The 22,548-nt window shown below is 46.2% G+C and overlaps 1 protein-coding gene across 6 annotated transcripts in view; it reads right to left on the bottom strand.

Annotated features, from left to right (window-relative positions):
* SLC4A4 (solute carrier family 4 member 4) overlaps positions 1-22,548 on the bottom strand; it is a 140,702-nt gene that overhangs the window by 116,975 nt on the left and 1,179 nt on the right. For 2 of the 6 annotated variants that reach the window (XM_064653724.1, XM_064653725.1), the window contains exon 1: positions 3,722-3,904. In XM_064653724.1, coding sequence (XP_064509794.1) covers positions 3,722-3,804 — 83 coding nt within the window. In that variant the 5' untranslated portion in view covers positions 3,805-3,904. Of the gene's footprint in view, positions 1-3,721; positions 3,907-16,165; positions 16,293-22,548 lie in introns of those variants that run through there. The other 4 variants (XM_064653726.1, XM_064653730.1, XM_064653729.1 and 1 more) reach the window with 4 other exon arrangements.

The following is a 22,548-nucleotide window of genomic DNA, read 5'->3' as shown; positions in this document are numbered from 1 at the left end:
ATTCACCCCAACGGAAGGGAGAAGCAACCCATGCTGATACCATCCAGAAGCCACGCAGTCCGTCGGAAAACCTTTGGATAGATACCTGTAAGTATGAAAACCTTCCCTGGCCAGCCCTGTCAGATATCCAGCACTCCTGTCCAGTGGAAGGTGTCCCGGCCCACAGCAGGGGCATGGAATGAGGTGAGATTTTAGGACCCTTCCAACTCAAACCACTCTGTGATTCCATGACATTCTGGGCATTGCTCCCCACATTCAGCAGTTGCTGAGCTGTGCACTTCATGTGAGGCAGCACCAGGAAGTTCAGAGGAGAAACCTGCCCGCAAGACCTGTTGCTGAAACCACCTTTTTAAATACCTCTCGTGGTTCCCTTCAGCAGCAGTCACTACAAAAGGCTGCAGCCAACAGCCCACATGCAAGCTCCTCTCCATGGGAAGGAGGCGATTTGGGGAGCAGAAGTTCAAGGGCAAGGAGTGCCTGGTGCTCTGGCAGATCCAGGAAGGGCAGGCAGTGGAACCTCAGAAGCACTGACCTGCAAGAACAGCCACGAGGACCAGGCTGCCACGTACGAGAGATGAAGTATCCGACTGGCCTCGGCTCCTCCAGCCTTCCAGTAAGCCAAATAAATCCAAGGCATATCATCTTAAGACTAACAGAAATTAAGGCACTGTGTGAAGTAAAAATGTGCAGAAACAATATCTTCTGCCTTAAAAACCAATAAACTAGGGCTTCACCTCAACATTTGTGTAGCAACAGGAGACGGCTGTCCTGAGACAACATCCCGCGCTGTGTGCTTTACGGGGCTCGGGTACGATGGAGTACTGATGGATATTTGGGACAGCGTGTTCTGGTGGAGCGTTTTAAGAAAATATGAGTGCTGTCAAAGGGCAGGCTTTCACTTTATGCCTGCACATAACACCAGAATAAAATATTGCCTTTGGAGAATCTCACGTATCTTTTGATTAACACAAACACACGAGGAATATCTCCATCTCTCAGAGCCTTCAACTTTTCGCCTGTGTTTTCCCCCACACTTGTGGTCCCACCTCAAAGCCCCGTCCTTCCCCACCAAGGGAGGGGACATCCCCAAGGCACCTACAGCCTGTCCTCTGAGGCCAGAGCATTCTCCTACAAAGCTGTGCAGTGGAGCGGCCAAGAGCTGCCTTCCAGGGCATGATGTCTTCCTGTTCAGCCTTGCTTGTGATGGGAAATGCAGAGGGGCCACTGACATCCTTTGTTCCTCCACTGCAGCACAGGCAGTGTAATCCAGTGTAATCCATGTCCAAGCACCATTGGTACCCCTAGGCCTATGGTGTAACTATTCCAGGTGCCACCCCTGACCCGCAGTGGCAGCCGAGGCAGTGGCAATACCAATGCAGCAGAAGGTGGGAGACATTATATTCCCATCCCTCAGGACAATGTCTTCAGGCCTTTCCTTTCTCCCTTCCTGCCTATCTTATTTTGTGAGGTTACATTCCAGCTTCTCACTCAAGACTCCTCACTGAGTTGACGGGGAGATTCCAAGGGATATTAATTGCTGTTTGAAATCACTTCAAAGGACCTTTTTTCCCCCTCTCGTATTAATAGCCGGAATGAGGAAATTGGTTTGGTTTTCATACTTACATCTGCTCCCCGAGTCTCTGTGCATTTCAAAACCCCATCTTAACCCAAGCCTGTTGCTATTCAGGGCTCCTGCTCCGTGCAGGCGCTCACACCCATTCCTTTCCACTTCCCCACAGATCTACAGCCCCCTGTTCCAACTGGCAGCCAGAGGTGCCAGAAATAACCACAAGAAAGGCTGCCATGGAACCTCCAGCCAAGTTTTGAAGATCCAAGCACTTGACACAAGCCTCAGTGCTTAGAGTGCTTCAGCTGAAGGCAACCTGAACTCGGGCTCATAAGGTTTGTGTATCAGGGATCAAATATCAAAAAAACGTAAATGCAATTACCTTTTTTTTTTTCTTTCCATAAAAACATGCAGGGTAACAGTTGTTCTACAAGGCTGTTAGTGCATACTTGTAACAGTCTGCTGCTGTTCTGCCCCTCTGGTACTAGCTAATGGCTGGTTTTCATTCCTAAGTGGTTCCCCCCGGCCCCCCCGTCAAAGTCTATGCTACAGTGATTTTGGAAACTGGGTCAAAATGTAATTACTACATTCCCATGCTTTGGGGTGGGGAAAGAAAATAAAAGGAGGAAGAATGGCAAGAAGAAATGGCATTGGCGGTGAGCCAGTGCTGTGCTCCTCTCCCTCTCACCTGAGCCACAGCCCCAAGCGCTCCCACAGCAGCTCTTTTTTCCCAGCACAGTTGTCAGGGAAGTCCCAGTGTGGGGTCTCCTGGCAGGACACCAGCCAGCCCTGCCCTCACGGCTGTGCTGGAGGACAGGAGCAGGCAGAAGATGCAGCTGGGAACTGGGGAAAGACCCCACGAGAGGGGAGCAGCCCCAGCAGAGGACAAGCAGTCACTGCCCTGTGACTCTCAGGGGAGGGAGGCTGTAGTATCCAGCCCATCTCTCCAGAGCTCTCCCTGAGCCTGCCATTCCCATGTTTTCCCTTCCTGTAGCATAAGCAATAAATCCCAGTACTTTGTTTCCCCCACTTCACTGAGAAGTAAGTGCATGTAAACATTTTCCACGGGAGAAGGAAAACATTTGCTGTGTGTTTAGACATGCCCTTATTATTGTCACACTTACAGCACAATTTATCATACCTTATCAAACTGCAGATCTTCAGCATGCAGATGCTTTGTGACGACACATTTAGGAGGCCTTCCAATATGGAAAAGGGAATGACTCAAAGACTTATTTATTCCACATCTTCCTAACTAGGTCTCTCTGAGAAACACAGAGCCCATTATACACGTCCCCTGCCTTCCTCTGTCCCTCATTGTTCCTTGTACATGCAGTTATCACAAACCAATTCCCTTTGCTGCTCCTCTGCCCAGCTTTGTTTTCCACAATTCTCAGAATATCAGTTCCAACTCTGCAGCATTTGCTGGCTCTGCTCCCAATTAATAACTGCAGGTTAGAGCTGTGTCGTTAGGCTGCAGATTAACACCAAAAAACATTCAACAGTTCCTGAGAGATACGGAGAGACACACAACCTTTCTCTTCCTAACACCAAACGTGGTTTATCTTGTTATCCCAGCATTCCAGGGAGATGTTATGCCACTTATCTAAATGATTTAAACAGATCAGAAAGTTGGCTCAGCGAGAGCACTTGCCACTGACAACAAACCACCAGCCTGATGTTATCCGAGAAGTAACTGTATATTCTAGCACAGGTTAGACAGATCATACACAGAATAAAAAAAATTAATTTTCATGAAATCACTCTGTCATCATCCCCACACAAGCAGCAATTAAGCAAGCAGGAGCACACAGCAAAAGGACAAGTTTCCACTGGACGTCTGGGTTCTTTCAGAGGTGTTGCAAGGCACAGGATTGTGAAAACCCCAGAGCTGCCTTTCAGAGGACTCCCCAGCTCCTAAACTCTCTGGAAAACTCTCCTGGTTACAATAACAGAATTGGTGCAAAAGACCTTGCACCTGAAAAGCGTTTCATACTGGTCATGACCCGTATCAGCAGGAAAAACTCTGTGAAATACCAAGTCTGGCACAGAGGGAAAAGGCAGTGTCAGGATTTCAGACTGGAGGTCACTGCACCCCTCCTGACTCATTCTGCCTCTCAGTGTCCTGTCCCAAACTGGGCTGCCCAGACCTACCTCCAGTCCTTCCACAGATCCAGCTGTCCTATGGGCTCCTTGAGCAGGAGAACCAGCTGTTCACAGCAGCTCGCCTTCCACATTTGCTCCAGCTCCAACAGAGAGGCAGAGTCCAGCAAGCACTGTCCACGCTCGGAGGGACACTAACTTCGGGCCCATGTGACATTTACTATGGCCCACTTCTTCCCTCCCCTCTGCCCCCCCAGGGAAAGGGATCAAAATAGTTTCAACCCCCCCGTGACATTTTGCTCCACTTGCCCAACGGGCTGTGGGAGCCTCTCCATTAAATCCACTGAAAGCCAAGCAGTGCCCCCACCATTGGGGTGAGCCCCGAAGTGGGGGCCACCCTGTGAACACCTAACCTTCCTGCTGTCAGCTCAGAGGGCCTGGGGTCTGGGACAAACGGCAATATCCCACCAGTACAATTTGTTCTGCCCACGCTGGAGGTGTAAGGTGAGCCCTTGGCCCAGTGACGCTGTAAGGAATATGTGCTGGCTGGCTGGCCCGAGCACCTGATCCTTCACCCCACTCACCCCTTCCATCCCTTCCCTCATCTGGTTTTCCTGGAAACGCAGTCCCTCCAGAAGCCAGCCATATGTCCTGCTGTGCACCCCTACCCCGCTGCCGCCGTGGGACCCCCGCCTCACACATGCGGACGTGCAAGGACGCAGGACACGGCCACAGTCTCGTGTTTCAGCTCCAGGCTGCCAAAGAGCAGCAGCAATAACGAGAAGGGAGAGCTGTGTCCAGCTCCAGACGAAGGCCAGGTCACACCTGCCACCAGAAAGAAAGGAGTGGAGCAGAGCTGGGACTGGGAGCCAGGATATCATTTTCTCCATGGACAGAAGCATTGAAGACATTGTGACCTCTCGTTCAGCAACGGACAGTGCTCCGCCCTTACATCACTTGGGTTACTCTTCATGGCACCTACACTTGCCCTCATCCTGGGTTCTGTACCCAAAAGCAAGTGTTCTGTACTCAAAAGCAACTACTCGCTCAAAATGCAACATTTGCCTCCACAAAACCTGTATCTCAGACACTAAAATGGATAAGATTTCCTAATTTTATTAATTCCCCCACAGCCAACTCTCTTGGAACACAGAGCACGCCTTAATTCCAGCTCTACCTAAACTCATCACATACCTCACTCAGCAGTTATAAGCAAACAGAGCACATGTGTCTCCCTTTCCAAGGCAAGGGTGCGAAATAAAATGCAAAACTCAAAAGCTGTTCCCAAGGAAATCCCCTCTCCCCTCCATCTTGGACGCTGCAAGTCTCTGGAAAGGATTTAATTCCCAGCACGAATCAGCTCAGGTCACATACAGCTGAGGCACTTTTTTCCCCTTTCTCTTTGAAGTTGCTGAAGCAAGTGTAGCTGTGGCAACGCCAGCGTCAGCTGGAGCATTTGGATATTGCAGCACCCTGCTTTGCCCAGAGCCTGCTGTGCTGCACAGAGAGGCTCAGAGACAGCCTATGCTCCCAAATGTTCAGTATGGAGGTGGGCCAGGCATGTGGGGAGATGCTCTCACCTGTGATGTACAGGCACAAAGAGGAAACAACTTATTCCTCTGCCATCTCCAGCATGGAAAAAACAAAACCAGTTTAGCCCCACTCTGGTGCCTTAGCCATTTCCTTCTCATCCCAACATACCTGCAGGCAATGGAAACTCATTATTAGCCTCCAGTTAAGCCTCAGAAGAGATTTTTCCTTCCATAATTAACTCTTCACAACACTCACTTTTTGTTGTTGTTACCTTTTTGCCAGGACTTTTGTGAAACAAGTCTGAAAACTTTTTAAAATGTTTTTGATTTAAAGAATGCTAATAAGTGATAGAAGTAAGAATGGTAATAAGTGATAGAAGTAAGATTCAGAGCAGTTAAGTGTGCAGTGCAGCAAACTTAGCCTCGTTTTTGCCCCAGGGTTATCCAATGGATAACAGGAAGATTCTGATATGTTTTGGAAACAGAAACATGGCTGTGTTTTCATCCCTGGTGCAAATGAAGCTGGTACTGCCAGATTACCTGCGAACATACCAGCCTGATACACCTGCACAGCTCATCACAGCCTGTCAGGTTATTTTGGTTTGGTTATTTTTTCCCTCTGGAAAGCTGGAATGCCACCCTTACATTAACTTGTACTTGGGAACAAAGCCAAAGCAATACTGCTGCCAGTCCAAGAACGCCTAATGAAGAACTGAATCCTGTTCAATTCAAACCTACAGGGAAAAAGAATGAAAACACAGGGAAGACGAGCACAGCAGAGTATGCAGCAGTTATCTCTCCTTTAAGGCTTAAGGATTTCAGTACACTGGAAAGAACTTACTGTTGATGTCATTAAAACTCTGCTTGGAAGTGGCAATATTCCGAATTCAATGTGCAGCCATCGCAGAAACCAGGAGAATTCTAAATTCTTCGACTCCATGGAAATTAATACCAGCTAGGGGAGGGTGATTTACAACAAACCAAGCTATTTTTAACTGCCTGTTAAAATGCACATTTCTGGCTTCTACGGCTGGCACAGCTTTCAGACAAGTAATGGGCCATACTAAAGCACATTGTGGCACTGAGCACTGCAGATGTGCCTTTATAGAAACGTTGCAGGAGATGCAAAGGTTAGGTAAACACCAATTCCTTCTGTGGAGAGCCTGCTTCCAGCACAGGACATGGAAAACCTGCTCAGGCCAGCTCAATCCCTAGCTTTCACCACTTGTCTGTGTGGCCTTCCCCATCCCTACTGAAAACAGGAGGAAACAGAACATGCTCTTGGAAAAGACCTAGTTCAGTCCCAAGCATATTTGTTTAGAGGTGTTTCAGAAAGAAAAAAGGGATATAAGACCCTAAAATTAATACTGGTGAGGAAAGGAGGGGAAAATATATTTAAAGAAATGGACAGAAGAAGAAGAGTTTTTCTGTCGATAGAACAAGGATCCTGAAGAAAATCCTGAACTCCTTTTATAAGGCATTTTGAGAACCAAAGAATAAAAAATAACCTATTTCTGTTATTAACCTGTGCCTCAATTGATTTGCCAGTGGGACCCGGGTTTCCCTTAAGGAGTCTGATTTGAATGTGGGAAAGCACCGCTGACTCACCCAGAACTCCACTCAAGTTTCTTAACCTTCTCCATGCTTTGATCTCCCCATACCAGAAGCCAGAACTTCCTTCTCAGAAAGCCTGAAAACTGACAAACACAAAAGCCCCTGAAGTGGAAGGAGAGTCCTCCCAGCCCTGCATTTCAGCCATTCCAGAGAGAAGGTTGTGCACATCCTTAAAGGTGCAAGTTTATTTCCTGGAAACCTTGACTCAGTCGATCCATTTACAAGCTCAAGTCTTTCAAAGTGAGGGTTCATTTTAATTTTAAGAATTTTCCTGTTAACAACAACAAATCATCCAGTTCTATAGTTATGAGATTATTTCTTCAAGCACTTTGTTTGTGATAGAGGGAATCACAGGGAAAAAAAACATGGGAGACTTACAGCCAGCCATATCTCCACACAATCCTGTCCAAAGCCCATCTCTCACAGGAATAACACCACTCACTCTGGTTAATGCCACGGGAGGCATGGAATGATGCATTGTTTAAGTGGGTAATTTCGTGAGACCTTTTTATATAACAGTTTTCTAAGAACTATTTCACATCCAGGACACAGAGTGGATATTTGAAACGGTTCCCGCTCCTGTACAACCAGAAATTTCACCAGAAATTCCTGCTTTGTTAGCCACCTCACCAGGTTCCCAAATATCAGCAAAATACTTCCAGGTCCAAGTATTCCAACACTTTCTTGTGCATTATGATTTGGGGCCCATACCTATGTGCTGCAGGGACACGTGTCCCTGCACAATGCAGGGGGTTGGAACTAGATGAGCTTTAAGTTCCTTTCCAACCTATACTATTCCAGGATTCTGTGATTTTGGGATTTGGTGGTAAAGCAGCACCAACCACGCAGACCGTGTGCATCATTCACTTAAAATTTCTTGCAGGAGTTGCTGCAGGATCTAATTAAAAGTGATTATAATTAGCTCTGTAGTATTTCCCCTCACACTTTAACATGAGTAATCAACTGAAGACACCAAAACTCAAAATACAAGGGGATTTATCTGGGATGCAAAGACATGAAAAAGGTTCCTTCCTCTCCAAGCTTACACCCTGTTGTCACCGAAATCCTGTAAAATGTTACCTGCCATGAATGTCACAGGCTGAAGTAGCCCAGCCTCAGAAAACAGGGTTCATTTTTCAGAAGCTGAGGAACTTGACCACTGCTGCTTTCAGCCCTGCTGTGCATTATTAAAAGGTCACCAGAAGCAAGAGCTCCGAAATGGGCTCTGCAGTTCTTTTTAATAGGATCTTTCTCCTTCTTCCTGTATTGAAAAGCAGGGAAGTTTTTAACTCAATTTAGTGAACATTATCTCCGAGTCAGAGTTGACACCCAGTGAAATGAGTGAGGGGAATCCATTTCTCTTGAAATCACTTTACATTTTTTGCTAACTCAGATAAGCAGCAGGTTGAAAAACTTGCCAAAGCCTTTTCTTACTCATCAACCAAAGAGTTTACATTTCTCCCTCCTCCTTCTGTTTGAGTGGCCAGACATTTCCGTGGCCATTTAGCAGCTTGCTGGAAAATCCTCCCTCTTCTGCCAACCTGCCAGACTCTCTGTTTGCTGACCCCAAGAACACAGAGCAGAGCTAATCTATTTACCAAAGCACTTTCCCCGGGGTGGGATGGAGGAAGGTGCCTCTGGAAGAAGAATAGACAGTTAGGCAACACGGGAGTGCTGCTGCAGGCATGAGTGGTTTATCTGCTGTTTGATCTCTTCTGCTAAGGGATGGCAAGAATGGACTTAATAACTCCCCATAAACACATGGAAGAAGCAGGAGTCTGGGGTGATTTGGGAAGCAAAGACAACTCTATGTTGTCAGCCTGGCTGCCCGGAGACGGTGAAGCATTCACATTATAAAAAGCATCATCACAAAGACAGTGGTCATTCTTTTAAGGTGAAGAAGTTTCTAACTAAGCAACAAGAAGGACCAAAGTAAGAAAAATTATTCAAAATTTCAAATAAGAAATTTCCCGTAGATTTTTTTTTTTTTAGAAATACTTCCTGACTCCTTTGCATGGGAAGAAGAAAAGAAATTCTGCTAAGATACCACAAGATCAAACTGAAGTGCCATGCTTGGAGATTCCAAGGAGAACTTTCACCAGTGTTTTAACTGGGAGGTCTATTCCTTCCTGCCCACACCACTTCAATGATGTTCTCCAGCCTCAGCTCTCTACCCCTCACCAAGTCTCTACCAGTGCCACAATGACTTCCATCCCTTATCTCTACACCTTACTTGATCTCTTTGATGAGTTATGCAATGTTTATGCACCATTTGATCTTCTCAGATTGTTTCATAGCAACGGACAACAGTTTATGATGAATATTGTGCGAACACTCTCCAGCAGAACATGCCTATGAGTCCTGCTGCTTTCTTGGATAATGTTATGCTCTTTGGAACAATAACGCTGGTCAACAAGTTATCGTAATTTTATGCTAAAATTAGAGCAGTTGAGCATTATTTATTTCTAGTCCACTGGTCTTAGTGAATACCAGGAAGCAGCGAGAATGTGTCCCATGCTCTGCAATCCATGGTACTCCATCCATGACACTCTGGCAATGCCGCTTGAAAATCGGAGCAGTCGGAATAGGAAACACTGCATGGCAGCCAGAGCAAGGAAAACCTCAAAGTGCTCACCACATTCCTTGGACTAAACACCTCTGTAAAAGGGACACCTAAAACCTTGAGATCTGGATTCAAAAGAGCCTCTCAGAGCCACAGTGAAAACAATGTTCAAAGACCCCCAAGGTACTACGGGAAAACACAAACAAACCCAAATTCCTCCAGCTAAGTCCCAAAGTGCTGCAAGTTTGGTAGCTGCTGCCTAAGCTCCAACCTGCCTCCCAGAACAGGCAACAAGCAGAGCAATTCAGGCATTTCTTACCAAATCAGGCGTGCAGGTAAAAGGTTTAAGTGATGTTTACCGTGCACATTTAGTTTGTGACCAAGCATTCCTGAAGTGTTAAAACAACAGCCTGTCTTTGGCTTTATGTGGAGCACTGCCTAGAAGTACCACAGTATCCAGGCTTTGCAGTTTTCTAACCTTTCCTGGTCAAGTCCCATCAACTGCTAAGCAGCATATTCCCTCTCCCTCAGCAACTGAACCACATCCTTCATAAACCTTGCAAGAGTCCTTGCTTACAGAATCGGTCCTAGGATCCTTCCTGCAGTGTCTAGGAGAGATCCTGAACTTTGGCTTCATAATCCAGCCTCTCTCTCCCTCACTCTGTAAGGGCCTGCTTCAGTCTGGCCTCTATTTATGATGTCTCCTCCTTAAGACCTTTTTCAATTTACACATCATCTGTAATTTTCTCATTTCCAGCAGAAGTGAAGGTTTTCCAATAACAGACTTCACCAGTATATCTGGATTTCCTGCTGCTACTTAATTGAAGTAGCCTGAATAGGTCACTGACTTCTATTTTTATATTGTCTGTATTTCAAATCAAAATGCAGTGCTCTCAATCACTTTTCAAATCAGCTGCTAAGATTTTAAAACAGAAGGGCCCAAACATACAAAACAACCAGGCACAGACACGCTCATCCATTGAGTTGTTCAACACACACTTTGTTCCCAGGGCAAGGCCATCCACAAGATTCCTGATTTCTTTTGTTTTCTTCAATATGGATTAGCACATGAAGCAAAAACCACACTCCTGACCATCTTACAAATAGTTTGATAGGTATCAATGTTCACTGCCTCATCACAGTATTTTATAATATGCAATACCCTCCCCAAATTAGATTTTACACCACCAATATTTACAATTTAATTCCTTGCGAAGTAACAAAGGGTGAAACTGTCCTTTCTGGAAACAGTATCATCTCAGGTCAGCAATATGCCATTCCATCTTTCCTACCAAGATCTCCTGCCATCGGCACACAGAGGGGAAGGAAAGGTACGAACTGTTCAGATACATAAACTCCTTTTTACGGGAGAAGCCCTGGAGCTTCAGACCATGTAAATAAATACCTGACTGCTACCAAAGAGCAAGGACCAGAAACAGGTTCTCTGACACATTCCAAAAATAAACACGGCTGTTCCATCCCCGTTATCAGCCCTACCTGATCTGAGCCTCAGCAGGGGCCACTTGTCTGAGCAGGCAACATCAGGTCTCAGGATGACAGAGCTCTCGTGACCTTTATTGTTATTACTGTTATCAAGGACATCACAAAAGGCTCTTCCTTGGAAGCTCAGCTTGGCTCTGATTTTCTGCTGGAGGAAGGATTCCATTTTCCCCTTTAATTGTTTATTGTTGTAGGGATCAGTGCTTTTAAGGTGTTTCATGTTATGATTTTTCACACACAAATAGATACTGACTCACTGGAAGAAGACAAAAGCTGAGGAATCTGAAAACAGGGCTGTTGGTATTCCTAGCTAAGTCTGCACCACCACAGGCTACACATGTGGAATTCTAAGCTCTGGAAAGACTTGTTTTTCATGTTAGTAACCCCTTGCTTTCCACTTAACAGTCACCCAGACCACATCCAGTCCTTCAAAACAACAAATACACGGAAACAAGATGAACTTCCTTCTCCGCTGCAAGGAGGTAAAAATGAGAGGACAGAAACACAATTCCAGTGCTAAGGATCTGTTGGCAGCATCGTCTCTCCTGTTGGAAGGCTTCACTCTAAACTCCCAAAGCAACTCTTAAGACACACATTTTCCAAACAAGAAAGAAATTTTTACGAGTGCATGGAGTGACAGGACAAGGGGAAATGGCTTTAAACTGACAGAGGGAAGGTTTGGATGCAAGTGCCTTGAGCCTGAGCTGGGGAGAGGCTGGGGGGGACAGGGGCTCAGAGCCGAGGGTGGGCAGGTCTCAGTCAGTTGAGGTGCTTCTGCAAGAAGTGTGTGATGAGAAATCCACCCCTGTAGGGAACACCAAGATGGTCTGCGTTGTCTTAAAACATTATTTCCATTTTCCACAAGTAGCATAGTGTCCCTTCCTAGACCTGCTTTATTTCCAGTTAAACAGTAATAAAAGATGCATGAAAGGTGGGACAGGATGAAATAAGCCTTAAATATTTGTGGCCTTTGTATTTATTACAGATCCCACGCCTCCCATACAGTATGTGCCAGCATCTCCATCCAATGCTAAACACTGTCAACATTCCAACAGGAAGAGTTTATGCCTACAGCTCAAGTTAATAAATCAAAATTATCACATTAACCTACAGATTTCTTTCTGGTTTAAAAGGGCTTTAGAACACTGTACAAGGAAGAGAAATTTCATACTGCTAAGCCTGGGGAGTTTGTATACCAAAATAGAGTCAGTAAATAGCACATTAGAGAGAGGTCATTCTGGAATGCAGTTGGCCAGAAATGAAACACCACAATTAGCAGGAAATTCTAACAGTTTGGTGAGAGTGCTCTGCATCACGCTTACAGAAATAGACTTAAGCTCGCATTTAAATGCCAGCCTGATTCTCAAAGCCAGGCAATGCTGATGTCTTCATCACGAAAGTAAATTCAAAGCTAACTCTGGGCCGAGTTAAAAACAGAAAGCCAAATTAGCCATTAGCATGGAAAGTCACTTTCACCGCTGTATTTTTATATTCTTTCTCTACATTTCTGGGCTGCAATTTAGTATTAGAAGATACCAGCTGCTGAAAAGCAAGCTTCAGCACAGCACTTTGTCCTTCCTAAGCCCATCCTGCTGCTCATCCCCTGGAGAGCTCTCTCATGCTCTCTCTTCACTATTCTTGCAGTCCCAGCTCAGCAAGCCAGCAGGAATTTGGGCAGAAGAATTTTCCTGCAGCTTACACAGCAGAAACACCCACGTTAACCTTCCCAATAACCCTCACACGTACCTAGGCAGGGCAGAGTTAGATTCTCAGCTATGTGACTTCTATTCACGCTTTGCCCAAGTGTTGACTAATTTGGGAGCGTGAGGCCAGCGCAGGCAGAAGGAGAGGGATGCCTGTTCTGGGGAGCCACCAGGTTTGCAGACACCTGCCTGGCAACAATCCCTGCCCCGCACGGCTGGCATCACACCCCTTTCCCGACTTGGGATTAGCGTGTCACTTGTCTGTGCATTAGCTCTTCCCACCCGGCGTCTCCACCAGCTGTCAGAGGCTCTTCCCACCCACGGGGCAGATGGCTCTGTGGCTGGGATGACTATCTAGTGCTAGGCACTGGCACTTGGCGAGCTGCTTGGAATCCACAGTGGAACTGTACTAAGCTCGGGGCAAGACTAAACCTGAAGCTCTGTCTGCTTTGCCAGGGGCGTGGTGCCCCAACCCGTATGTCACCTGGAACTCGAAAAAAATGTGACCCACGTCCTCTTTCAATTCCTTGCCCCTCTACCAGCAGAGTCTCGTCGCCCATGGCCAGTAACACATGCTTTGGGAAGCCATTCTGGATGCAGTTTCTGCCAGGACTGGGAGACCAGTGTGTGGCCCTCGACCAGCACACAACAGCAGTTTGTGCCACGTTCTGTCCAAACAGCACCAAGCAGGTAAAGCCGCTGGCAGCACACTCTCAAAAGCCTCAGAAGTGACGCCCTGCACCACCTCAGCGCTTACTTTCAGCTTCATTATCAGCCCTCTGGCTACCACCAGCTCCAAATGATTTTCCTAATAATCTTTGTGCAGACATGAATAAAGAAAGTTTCAAACAGTCAGTCAGGAGCTTTTAACAAGGAATGCCAGGACTGGGAGCTGGAAGGGCAGTTAGTTCTTCCCTGAATGCCAGGGGGCAGAACAGTCACATGTGCCATCCTTCACAGCCTTTGCAGGCAGAGAAAATAAAGCCCTGGAAGCATAACTGCATGTGAAACACTCCATCTCTGGCAACCCTGAGGCAGCCCCAAATTCCTGCAATAAACACGTAACCCTCTGTGGAAACAAGTCATTTGCAAATATTAGCCCAAACTGCTGAAGAAAAATAAAAAAAAAAGAAGAAGGAAGCAAGGCAGTCCTTAAAGCAAGACATTCTGCCACTTGATTTTGCAGTCCAGAGAAGCCACCAGTCAGTATCCTCAACCTGGTGTTTAGGATTGTTCCCAAAGTGGTGATGCAACGTGCACGTACATAGGCACATACACACAGATCCAAACTCTTTTTATGAGAACAACCACAAAGTGAAAAGGCAGAAATCGTTCCTTTTTGAAGTCACACACAGTTTACAAAAACTGGAAATTGGAAGCAATCCAACTCTAATCCCTTCCTCTGAAAGAACTCCATGTCTTAAACATATACAGTATGTCATAAACACTGTTTCACTTTCCTTTTAACTCCTAACCAGGCAGGCAACTGGCAACGGGCCTGTTTTAAATGCATGGTAAAAAGGCAGATAAAATGACATAAAATGGCCTGTTGGAGTTCAAGGAAGCCCAACAGTCAAGCCAAACAATACACTTAATTTGCCTTTTTTAAAAAAAAAACAGCTTCAGTAGGTTTTGAAGAAGTGCAGAGACACACATGTTCACTGGTGTTCACTGGGATAAACCGTCTTCCTGAAACAACTTAGGACTCTTTTGATTTTCAGTTGAGCAGCTTATTTGAAACAAAGATTTATAACTTAGCGAAAGCTCAGAGCCACCAGTTTAGCCCAAATCCTTACCTGGCACCTTGCAGCCTTGGGTTTTTACCCAGATAGTGGTGGCAATAACTGTTTTCTGACCTTTGTGGATGTGGTCTCCCAAATGCCCACAATGCCTACAAATAATCCTGCTCCTTGACCTCTCCCTCGTTGAGCAGGAGGTGCAGGTTTCCCATAAAGCGATAGAAGGTTATCACATATCACCACCACACTTGTCAGACTGGAATCCCAGCCCCTTACCTTGGACAAGGACAGGTTTTCTAGCGGAATTCCTCACGGGTACAGGTCACGCCTCTCAGGTAACCAGCTTTTGTGCTGGCCTGCCACAGGACAAGAGCTCCATCCAGTGGCCCCTTCTCCAGACGGCGCTTCCCAGAGCCACGAATCCCTTCTGTGTAAGCACCTCCTGAGGTCTCTCAGAAATACTGAGGTGTTTCCACTCTCTTAGTTGCAATCATGCAGCTTATTTCCCATCAGAAAGTGGGACTTGGTACCAAAGGGGATAAACCCCAACAACACGGATACTCAGAAATGGTCATTTCTGAAATTTTAGGAGTCTCTTGTTTTCAGACAGCATTCACTTGGCTTTACACAGATATCCATCCCTTGTTTATTCTCCTGCAGCTGAGCCCTTCAAACCATTACTTAACATAGGTAATTCTAAACAAAAATTCCAATGTCTTAGAGGTAGCACACTTCCTTAGCAGCCTGGAAGGGACATCTTAAACAGCAGTGTGACTTTTGGAGCCATCGCTGTTTCTATCTATCTCACTACTACTCAGAAGACCACCAGCCTCAAGTACAACCAGTCTGTTTCTGGGACCTTTTTGTTCCAAAGCCTGGAGTTGAGCAGCAGGACACCTCGTTTGTCCAAGAGGCAAGTCTCATCTGAGGTCAGCCAGTCCCCTCCCTGGTGTTAACCTCACATTGTTTTTGGGAAGGAGTCATTCCAGTTTGCTTATGCTGCTCTACTCTCTCTAATTTACCTGGGGCAAAGGGTTATGTCCCTGATCTTTCCATGAGTGATGTAACAACAGGTTAGAGGATGACAGTGTTAGACTGAATTCCTCCTGGGTGCCTCATAGTTATAAGGCACAGTCAGAGGGCTGTGACAATAAGGGAGGTTGGCTTTAGGTAGCTGAGCCAAAAGACAATTAAAAAAAATGGCAGTAGTATAAAAAGCAGGAATAAATACCGTACACCCTTGGTATGGAAAGAACTGGCACGATCTCACCTCAAAAGGGATTTAGGTGCTTAATTGCCTCTGCAACCAATTCAAACACTCAAAATTCCTCAGCCTGCGAGGGTAAGTGCAGATTTAATAATAAAATGTTCTTTTACCTATTAGAAAGACTGTGTTAAAAGTCAACTGTAATTAATTACTGACAGGTCTCGGTTAAACCCTTTTGAAACAGCAGCATGGACACAGTGTCCCGTTGTTAACGCCACATATCGCACTCTGCAGGGACCAGTTTTCCTCTTCTTCTGTGGCATTACTCAACCCAAGAGTCTAATCCCACTTTCCTTTAGGCTCGCAGGACCACAGAGCTTCTTCCCACAAGGTATTTTCCCACCAACCCAGGGCACACTTGCTCAGCCCACAGCCCAGTCCCAAGGGCACCAGAGGATGTCTGGTTACTTTGACACTAGAGAACCAGTTTATGTTTTTCCTCTCTTCCCATCATATAACCACAAGCTGGAAGTGCCCAACCAAAATATTAAGTCACATGTCCAGCTGAAGCATCCATTGGGTGTGGATCAGTCAGAAAGAAACCACCAGAGCTGTATCCATGGACTCCCCCTGTTACCTGTGATGCATTTCTGCCCTGTCCTTGTGCCTCTGGAGCAGGTCCCCTTTGAGCTTCACAGCAGCGCACGCTGGAGGATTGGGAGAGTCTCAGATACTGCCAGCCATACCAGGAGCTGCACCGGTGCCTAGGACAAATAAAAGATGGTTCATCTTGTGCCCAGAGGCCTCTGAAAAGGCTCAGGGCCAAACTACAGCGAGAAGAGGACTGTTAGTTGCCAGATGAAAACAGTCAGCAGCCAGGCTGAGCGAGGTTGAGCCAGGCTGGGCCAGGCTTCGGCTTCCAATGCGTCTCAATTAGCTGTGCAGGCCCTGGGGCTCTGCTGCAGGCGGATTCCCACCAGGATATCACAGAGCAACAAGGGTTTTTTTCTCTCTGTATCCAAGACAAGCAACTGTGGGACTTGATAAAGGCTGTTAGATTGTTATTGTGTCACAAACTTCGGGCTTCTGCTCCTGTCTATCCTTGCTTATCCAGCAAAGACCACCATTTCCCAACAAGTGGGAAAGGCAGGACTCTCCAGGTGGTTTGACCACAGACACCAAGGCTATTTAGGCCATCCTTAGGGCATCAGATTAGCTAGTCCATTCCTAAACCACACTCACAGGAGAAAGGAGGAAGCAAAAGACCAAAGCACAAGCCCTAAGGCTGCAGCAGCCAGTTGGCACAACCAGCCCCCCCACAACACACGTGCACACACCCAAAACTGTTCAGCTTCTGGGCAAGTCTGGGAAATCCTGAAGCTGAGCACCAAGGACAATTCTCAGAAGGATCAGTACATCAGTAAGGGAATTATTTTCAGGAGTTAGTACTGGCCTGGGTACAGAGCCATGCTTTTGCCACTATGCTGGGTACTCTAAGGATGTCCCTTCCAAATCTGTACTGTACAACTGCCCTTACATGTGCACCCTGACACCCACTGCTCCTCAGTCAGCTGGGGCGGGCAGGAACTGGCCAGGCTGCTACACAGAAAACCTTCAGGGAACCTTTCTAGAAAAGAAAGCCAAAACTCAGACCCTTTGTGCTAAGAGATTACAGGAAAGGCAGCCATGAGACAGCAAAACCCAAAACCATAATGAGCTGTGAAGATCACTGAGCAGTAGCTGTGCTGTGTGTGGTTACAGAGCAGCACTCCACGTTTGGCATCCCCGACTACAGACTCTGGCTGGATGCTGCAGGCACATTTTTTTCCCAAACACAACACTACCCAGAAGCTCCTTCTAAAGCTCATGCAGAAAGTGGCAAAACGCATCAGTTTAGAAACTCTGCTCCTGTACAAATCCAAGCACTGCCAGGAAAACAGAGTGACATCTTACAGAGGTGGCAGGAGAGTGAGGTGACATCCCTGATGACAACAAGGCACAGGATTAAGCTAACTCACAGACAATCCTCGAGTAAAAGTCAAGAATGATCCCGGACTGTGCCAGGTTAGGTGGAGTCAGAGGGAGAAATGAAATGAAGCATGTTAACACAGGCTGCATTTTTCTTCTAAGGCAGATAAGGAGAGTGCTAGAGGGCTCTCAGCAATGAGGGAATACAGTTGGCTCCGAAAAGTTGTGAAATCTTTGCCTATTTCCAACCAGTGCCTCCGTGATGGGAAAGGATGAGCAACTGTTCCTGGACTGGGAGGAAAGCATAATCAGCTTTCCAAAACCATTATGGAAAATAAACTCAACAGTAAGTCATATAAAAGCATGAGCTGCCCAACAAACCTCTAACAACACAGTAAACTTGGTGAGAATCTCATGGAAGAAGGAAGCTCATTTTGCTCCTTTCCAGCTGGTACACAAACACCTCGTGGAGTTACTGGGGAGTTACCCGCAGCACGATGACACCATTTTATCTAGAAATACAAGGAAGAAAAGTCTTCTGTGGGGAAGGGCTCACTAAGTCCCTTGGCAGAGTCCACACTGGGGACCATCACGTATTTACACAGAACCTCTGCAATCCCACGAGGCCAAATTCCATGAACATGTCAAGCAAAGCCACCAAGTCATGGAATATAAGGAAAATGCTGACAGAGGGCAGTTAGACTAGATGTACAAAAGAAATTGTTTCCTGTGAGAGTGGTGAGGCCCTGGCACAGAGAAGGTGTGGCTGCCTCATCCCTGGAAGTGTCCAAGGCCAGGTTGGATGGGGCTTGGAGCAACCTGGGAGAGTGGAAGGTGTCCCTGCCCATGGCAGGGGGTTGGAAATCAATGAGCTTTAAGGTCCCTCCCAACCCAAACCAATCTGTGATTCCATGATTCAGGAGGATGGAGTTGCAGAAAAAGTTAGAAAGGCTGCAGGCTTTGTAACAAAAAAGAGAAGGAAATTTTTAATTTCTTATCAGATATGAGTCTGTGTAAGTAATAAATTCTGTGCTACAAGTGTGTGAGAAACTCGTTTGCTGGAGCCAATCTGTGATCAGCCCCAACCACTACTAGAGACTGTTCCCATGGGGCCTGTTCTACCAAAGGAGATACACAGCTCAGCAAAGCTAGTTTTACATTCTTAAATAACCTGTCAGTGACACTCTACTGCCTCTGAACTTCTTTCAGCCACTCAAAAGACACGTACCACGGGGCATTCAGCTTTAAACAAACAAATAGATGGACACCGATACCCAATTTGATCAGAGTATTGCTGCAAATCACTGCAGACGAGGTTGTGCAACAACAGGATGCCAGGGGCAAGGAGTGCACTGCTGTGGTAAGCAATTGGTAACAGCAGTTATGACAAGTGAAATCAGCAGTGGGGCTGGGGTGGGGATTTTCACCAACCTCTGCAAAGACTCACCGCTCCATGTCAATTGTAATCAAATGCATTAATTACAAGGAAGTCATTACTTACAAGGAGGTCATAACGCCCTTTTCCTTTTCTTAGGTAACATCTAAACATGCCCAGTTCCTTTCTGACAGAAGATAAGCAAAGAACTCCAGGGTGAAATGGATCTCTCAATACTACAGCAATGCATATTTCACAAACAGAGGCCACTTTCCTCCACATTATTTATGTTTACAGCATATTTTTCATCTTAGTATCTCAACAACACTGTTTTTACATTCCTACAGTCATCTTTTTCCAAAGCAGTAAGAGTCAGCCCAATTCCACCCCTCGTGATGTTCCTTCTGCTGGAGCAGAACCCTCTTGGCACAGGGGGAAATCATCTTTCTCACAGAACAGAAGTTTAGACACATGCTTTCTCTGAGAAGCTGAGCTGTACCTTAAACATTTCCTTTCTCCATCTCCCATCAGTGACTTGTAAAAACCAAGTACACTTGTTCTCTAACCCAGCGGAATTCAGATACCAAGAGGAGAAAAAGAAGAGACAAACCACACAACCTGTACTCCAAGCACAAGTATTTCAAATTTATGAGTGTCAGAACAAACCACCACTCTAACCCCTTTCATTAAACATTGACAGAGAGCTCCTCTGCGTATCTCAATCTTGAGCAAACAAACCCACGTTTGCAGTCAGGTGTGTTTAGCTGGATTAGAGATCACTTTCCCTCTCACCCCACCAAATTTAAGACATGAAATGGAGATCGGAGAGGCTCAAGAACACCATCAGGTTTGGGACCAAAAAGGGTTCTTTCCCAAGTCCTTTCTGAACACGTTTTCCTAACTGGGAGACGCTATTAAGAAAACAAACAAAAAACCCCACAGGCTATTTTGGTGGGTCTCTCTTTGATAATATGCTAAAAACCAACAAACCCTCACTCTCTCACAACATGTGCTTAGCTAAGTCCCAGTTCAAATAAACAGCTGTGCCCAGACCTTTACTCCCAGGACAGGCCCGTGCTGGGAGCTCACTGTCAGTACACCTCTACCTTGCTTGATACCAGCAAAGGGCTCGTAGGGTGAGCACAGCCTTTCCTGGTGAAAACTAACTCTTGCTGAAAGAAATTATTCCAGCTTTCACGGGCAAAACCTGCACTGACAGAAAGATCTTTTTAACCACAGTAACAGTGCCAGCAGAAGACAAAGCAGCCTGTCAGGTTTGTAATGGCCTTATTTAGTTATTAACATGTTTATTTGGCAGAGAAAAAGTATCAGTAGATCCCCTTCAAAGCAGTCCTTATTCACTGGTGTAAAGGCCAGACTCTACAACCATCTCTGGAGCATCCAGCCCCTTGGAAACTGCTTCTCCTACTTGCATGACTCTCATGAGGTAGCAGTGCCCTGGGTCTAGATATGGAACTGATAAGGCAGAGCGTGTCCCACTTCATTGTCACGGTAGGCTCACAGCAAGGCTGCTCAGCCCCTTCTTCCACCATCTACAAGGAGCAGAACACCAAACAGCTCCCTTGGGAATTGGCCCAGGACACACAGACCTTCTAGAGAGAGAGAAAAGCAAGGATCTTAAACTTCCTCGAGGGACTTACCCTTGCCTTTGTTCTCCCACTGTTGCTCCCTCACTAGTCCAGCACGCAGGAGCCAGCACAGAGGTTTTGCCGAGTCACTGGCAAGGCAGGAGCTCAGCACCCACCTGCTCTCTGAGTGCTTTGGCAACCACTCAAGGTAACAGGTTAGAGGCATAGAACATTCCTAACCCCCTCTCTGTCAATCTTCCCTTCCATCAGGTATGGGAGCTAAACTCCATATACTGCAATAGCTCTTCAGGCATGCCTTTAGCTGACACTTCCCACTTCCTGATACAGTTGTCAGCTACAGAAAAGCAGGTAAATTTTTATCCTTCTTTAGCAACAACAAAAACCCCTCACTACTGAGCAGACCTTTCAGCATTTTACTTCCAAACCTGGAAGTAAAATTCCATCAATCAATTTCTTTCTAAGGTCTGTAAAGCTACTGAGTCTAGTCTCTGCTCACCTCATTACCTCAGTGAGTTACGTGATGTGTTCTGCTTTATTCAGGTTGTTGCCCATTCCCACCCCTCACTCAGTCCTTTCAATAAGGAACACACTGTAATTCAAAGCAATAGCTCCAGTCCAAGCTAACTCCAAGCTGGAGGCTGCAGATCCAAAGGATTTGCAAAAGCTAACAGCAAAAGCTCTCAGGAGGCTGACACTGGTTCCATAAAAGCATATCACATCTGTGAAAGTGCCCTGAAGCAGCACTAAGGACTGCTAGTCCGCAAGTTCCAAATTTGCCAGTCAACACGGGTGTCTCAAAACAGCTGAGAACACTCCTTCTGACCACTGAAGGACCAAAAAAACCCATCCTGAGGATGGGATTCTCCTCTCTCGTGGTTGTGCAAATCAGAAGCGCTGATGAAACGCTGCCACTTGACACGAATGTCCCCAGCCCACGGTGCTGCTGAGGCAGAACCCAGGGTTGCGTCCCTATGGGAGCACGGCCCCACAAACCCCAGCCGCTGTGTGCAAGCCACTCCAGCCTTATTTCCCAAGACTCCCGGTGGATTGTGCATGCCACAGAGATCCTAATGGATTCCATTTAGCAATAGCCTGCTTCAAAGCTAGCCTACAAATACCTCAGTCTCCCCACGGATTACAGCAGCGCTGTTTCCTGTAAGGATTCAAAGCTTCTCCGCCTCTATGATCTCTGTTCCTTGGTTTGATTTCTACGGAGCTATTTTGGAAATGAAGCTTTGATAATGAACATGAGCCAAAGATTCAGTCCAAGGCATCTCATTCTCTCTCATATCCTGCCAGATGAATAAAACTGTAAGAGTCATATCAGTAAGAAGAGAGTCAGCTCTACCATATGAGCATCTCCCCGTCCAACATCTGCCTCGTAACGAAATCTATTTCCCTTAACATCCACCTCAACCCCCTTCCCTTTAAAAAACAGCCACTGAGAACTTCCCTTTAGCTCCTTCCATCCTCCCCAACCACCTCCACAGCAGTGAAAAGGTTAAAAATTAGGAACAAACCTCGAGGCACACCTTGCTATCAGCAGTACAGGTGCTGTGGATGAGTCATGCTCGGAGCAGCAACCTGTCCAAGACCTCACACTGTCAGCAGCAGTCACCCCTGGAACCAAGGACTCCCAAATACTAACAGTTTGGGGATTATTTCAGATTAAAGCTATTTTTACAAACAGCCCACAGTCCTCTAAAAAAAAAAAAACACCAAACAAACAAACATGACAAAAACAACAACTTAGACCAAACTACATACATTGGTAACAGTCATTTTTTAACCAGTGCTGTGATCTGCCAACTGGTAACAGAGATGAGAGAGCACTGAAAGGTTTGGGGGGTTGCACTGTCCAAAACCAAAAAAAAAAATCACCAAACATAACATCCTGAAACCAAGAAGCAGAAGTGAAAATCAGTACTTACATTAAGAGGCTGAGAATTCTGGTGTCTACATCGAATTTCAAGACTTTAAGTACTTCCAAGTGAAAGCAAAGATCATTCAAGGGATATCTTATTCCAGCCAGCAGGAAATGTCATAGGACAGATCTAATCCCCTACA

Source organism: Pseudopipra pipra, chromosome 4, assembly GCF_036250125.1.
Source record: "Pseudopipra pipra isolate bDixPip1 chromosome 4, bDixPip1.hap1, whole genome shotgun sequence".
Lineage (NCBI taxonomy): Eukaryota > Metazoa > Chordata > Aves > Passeriformes > Pipridae > Pseudopipra > Pseudopipra pipra.
Note: the sequence above shows the minus strand (reverse complement) of the source record. Positions and strands in the feature narration are given on the sequence as shown.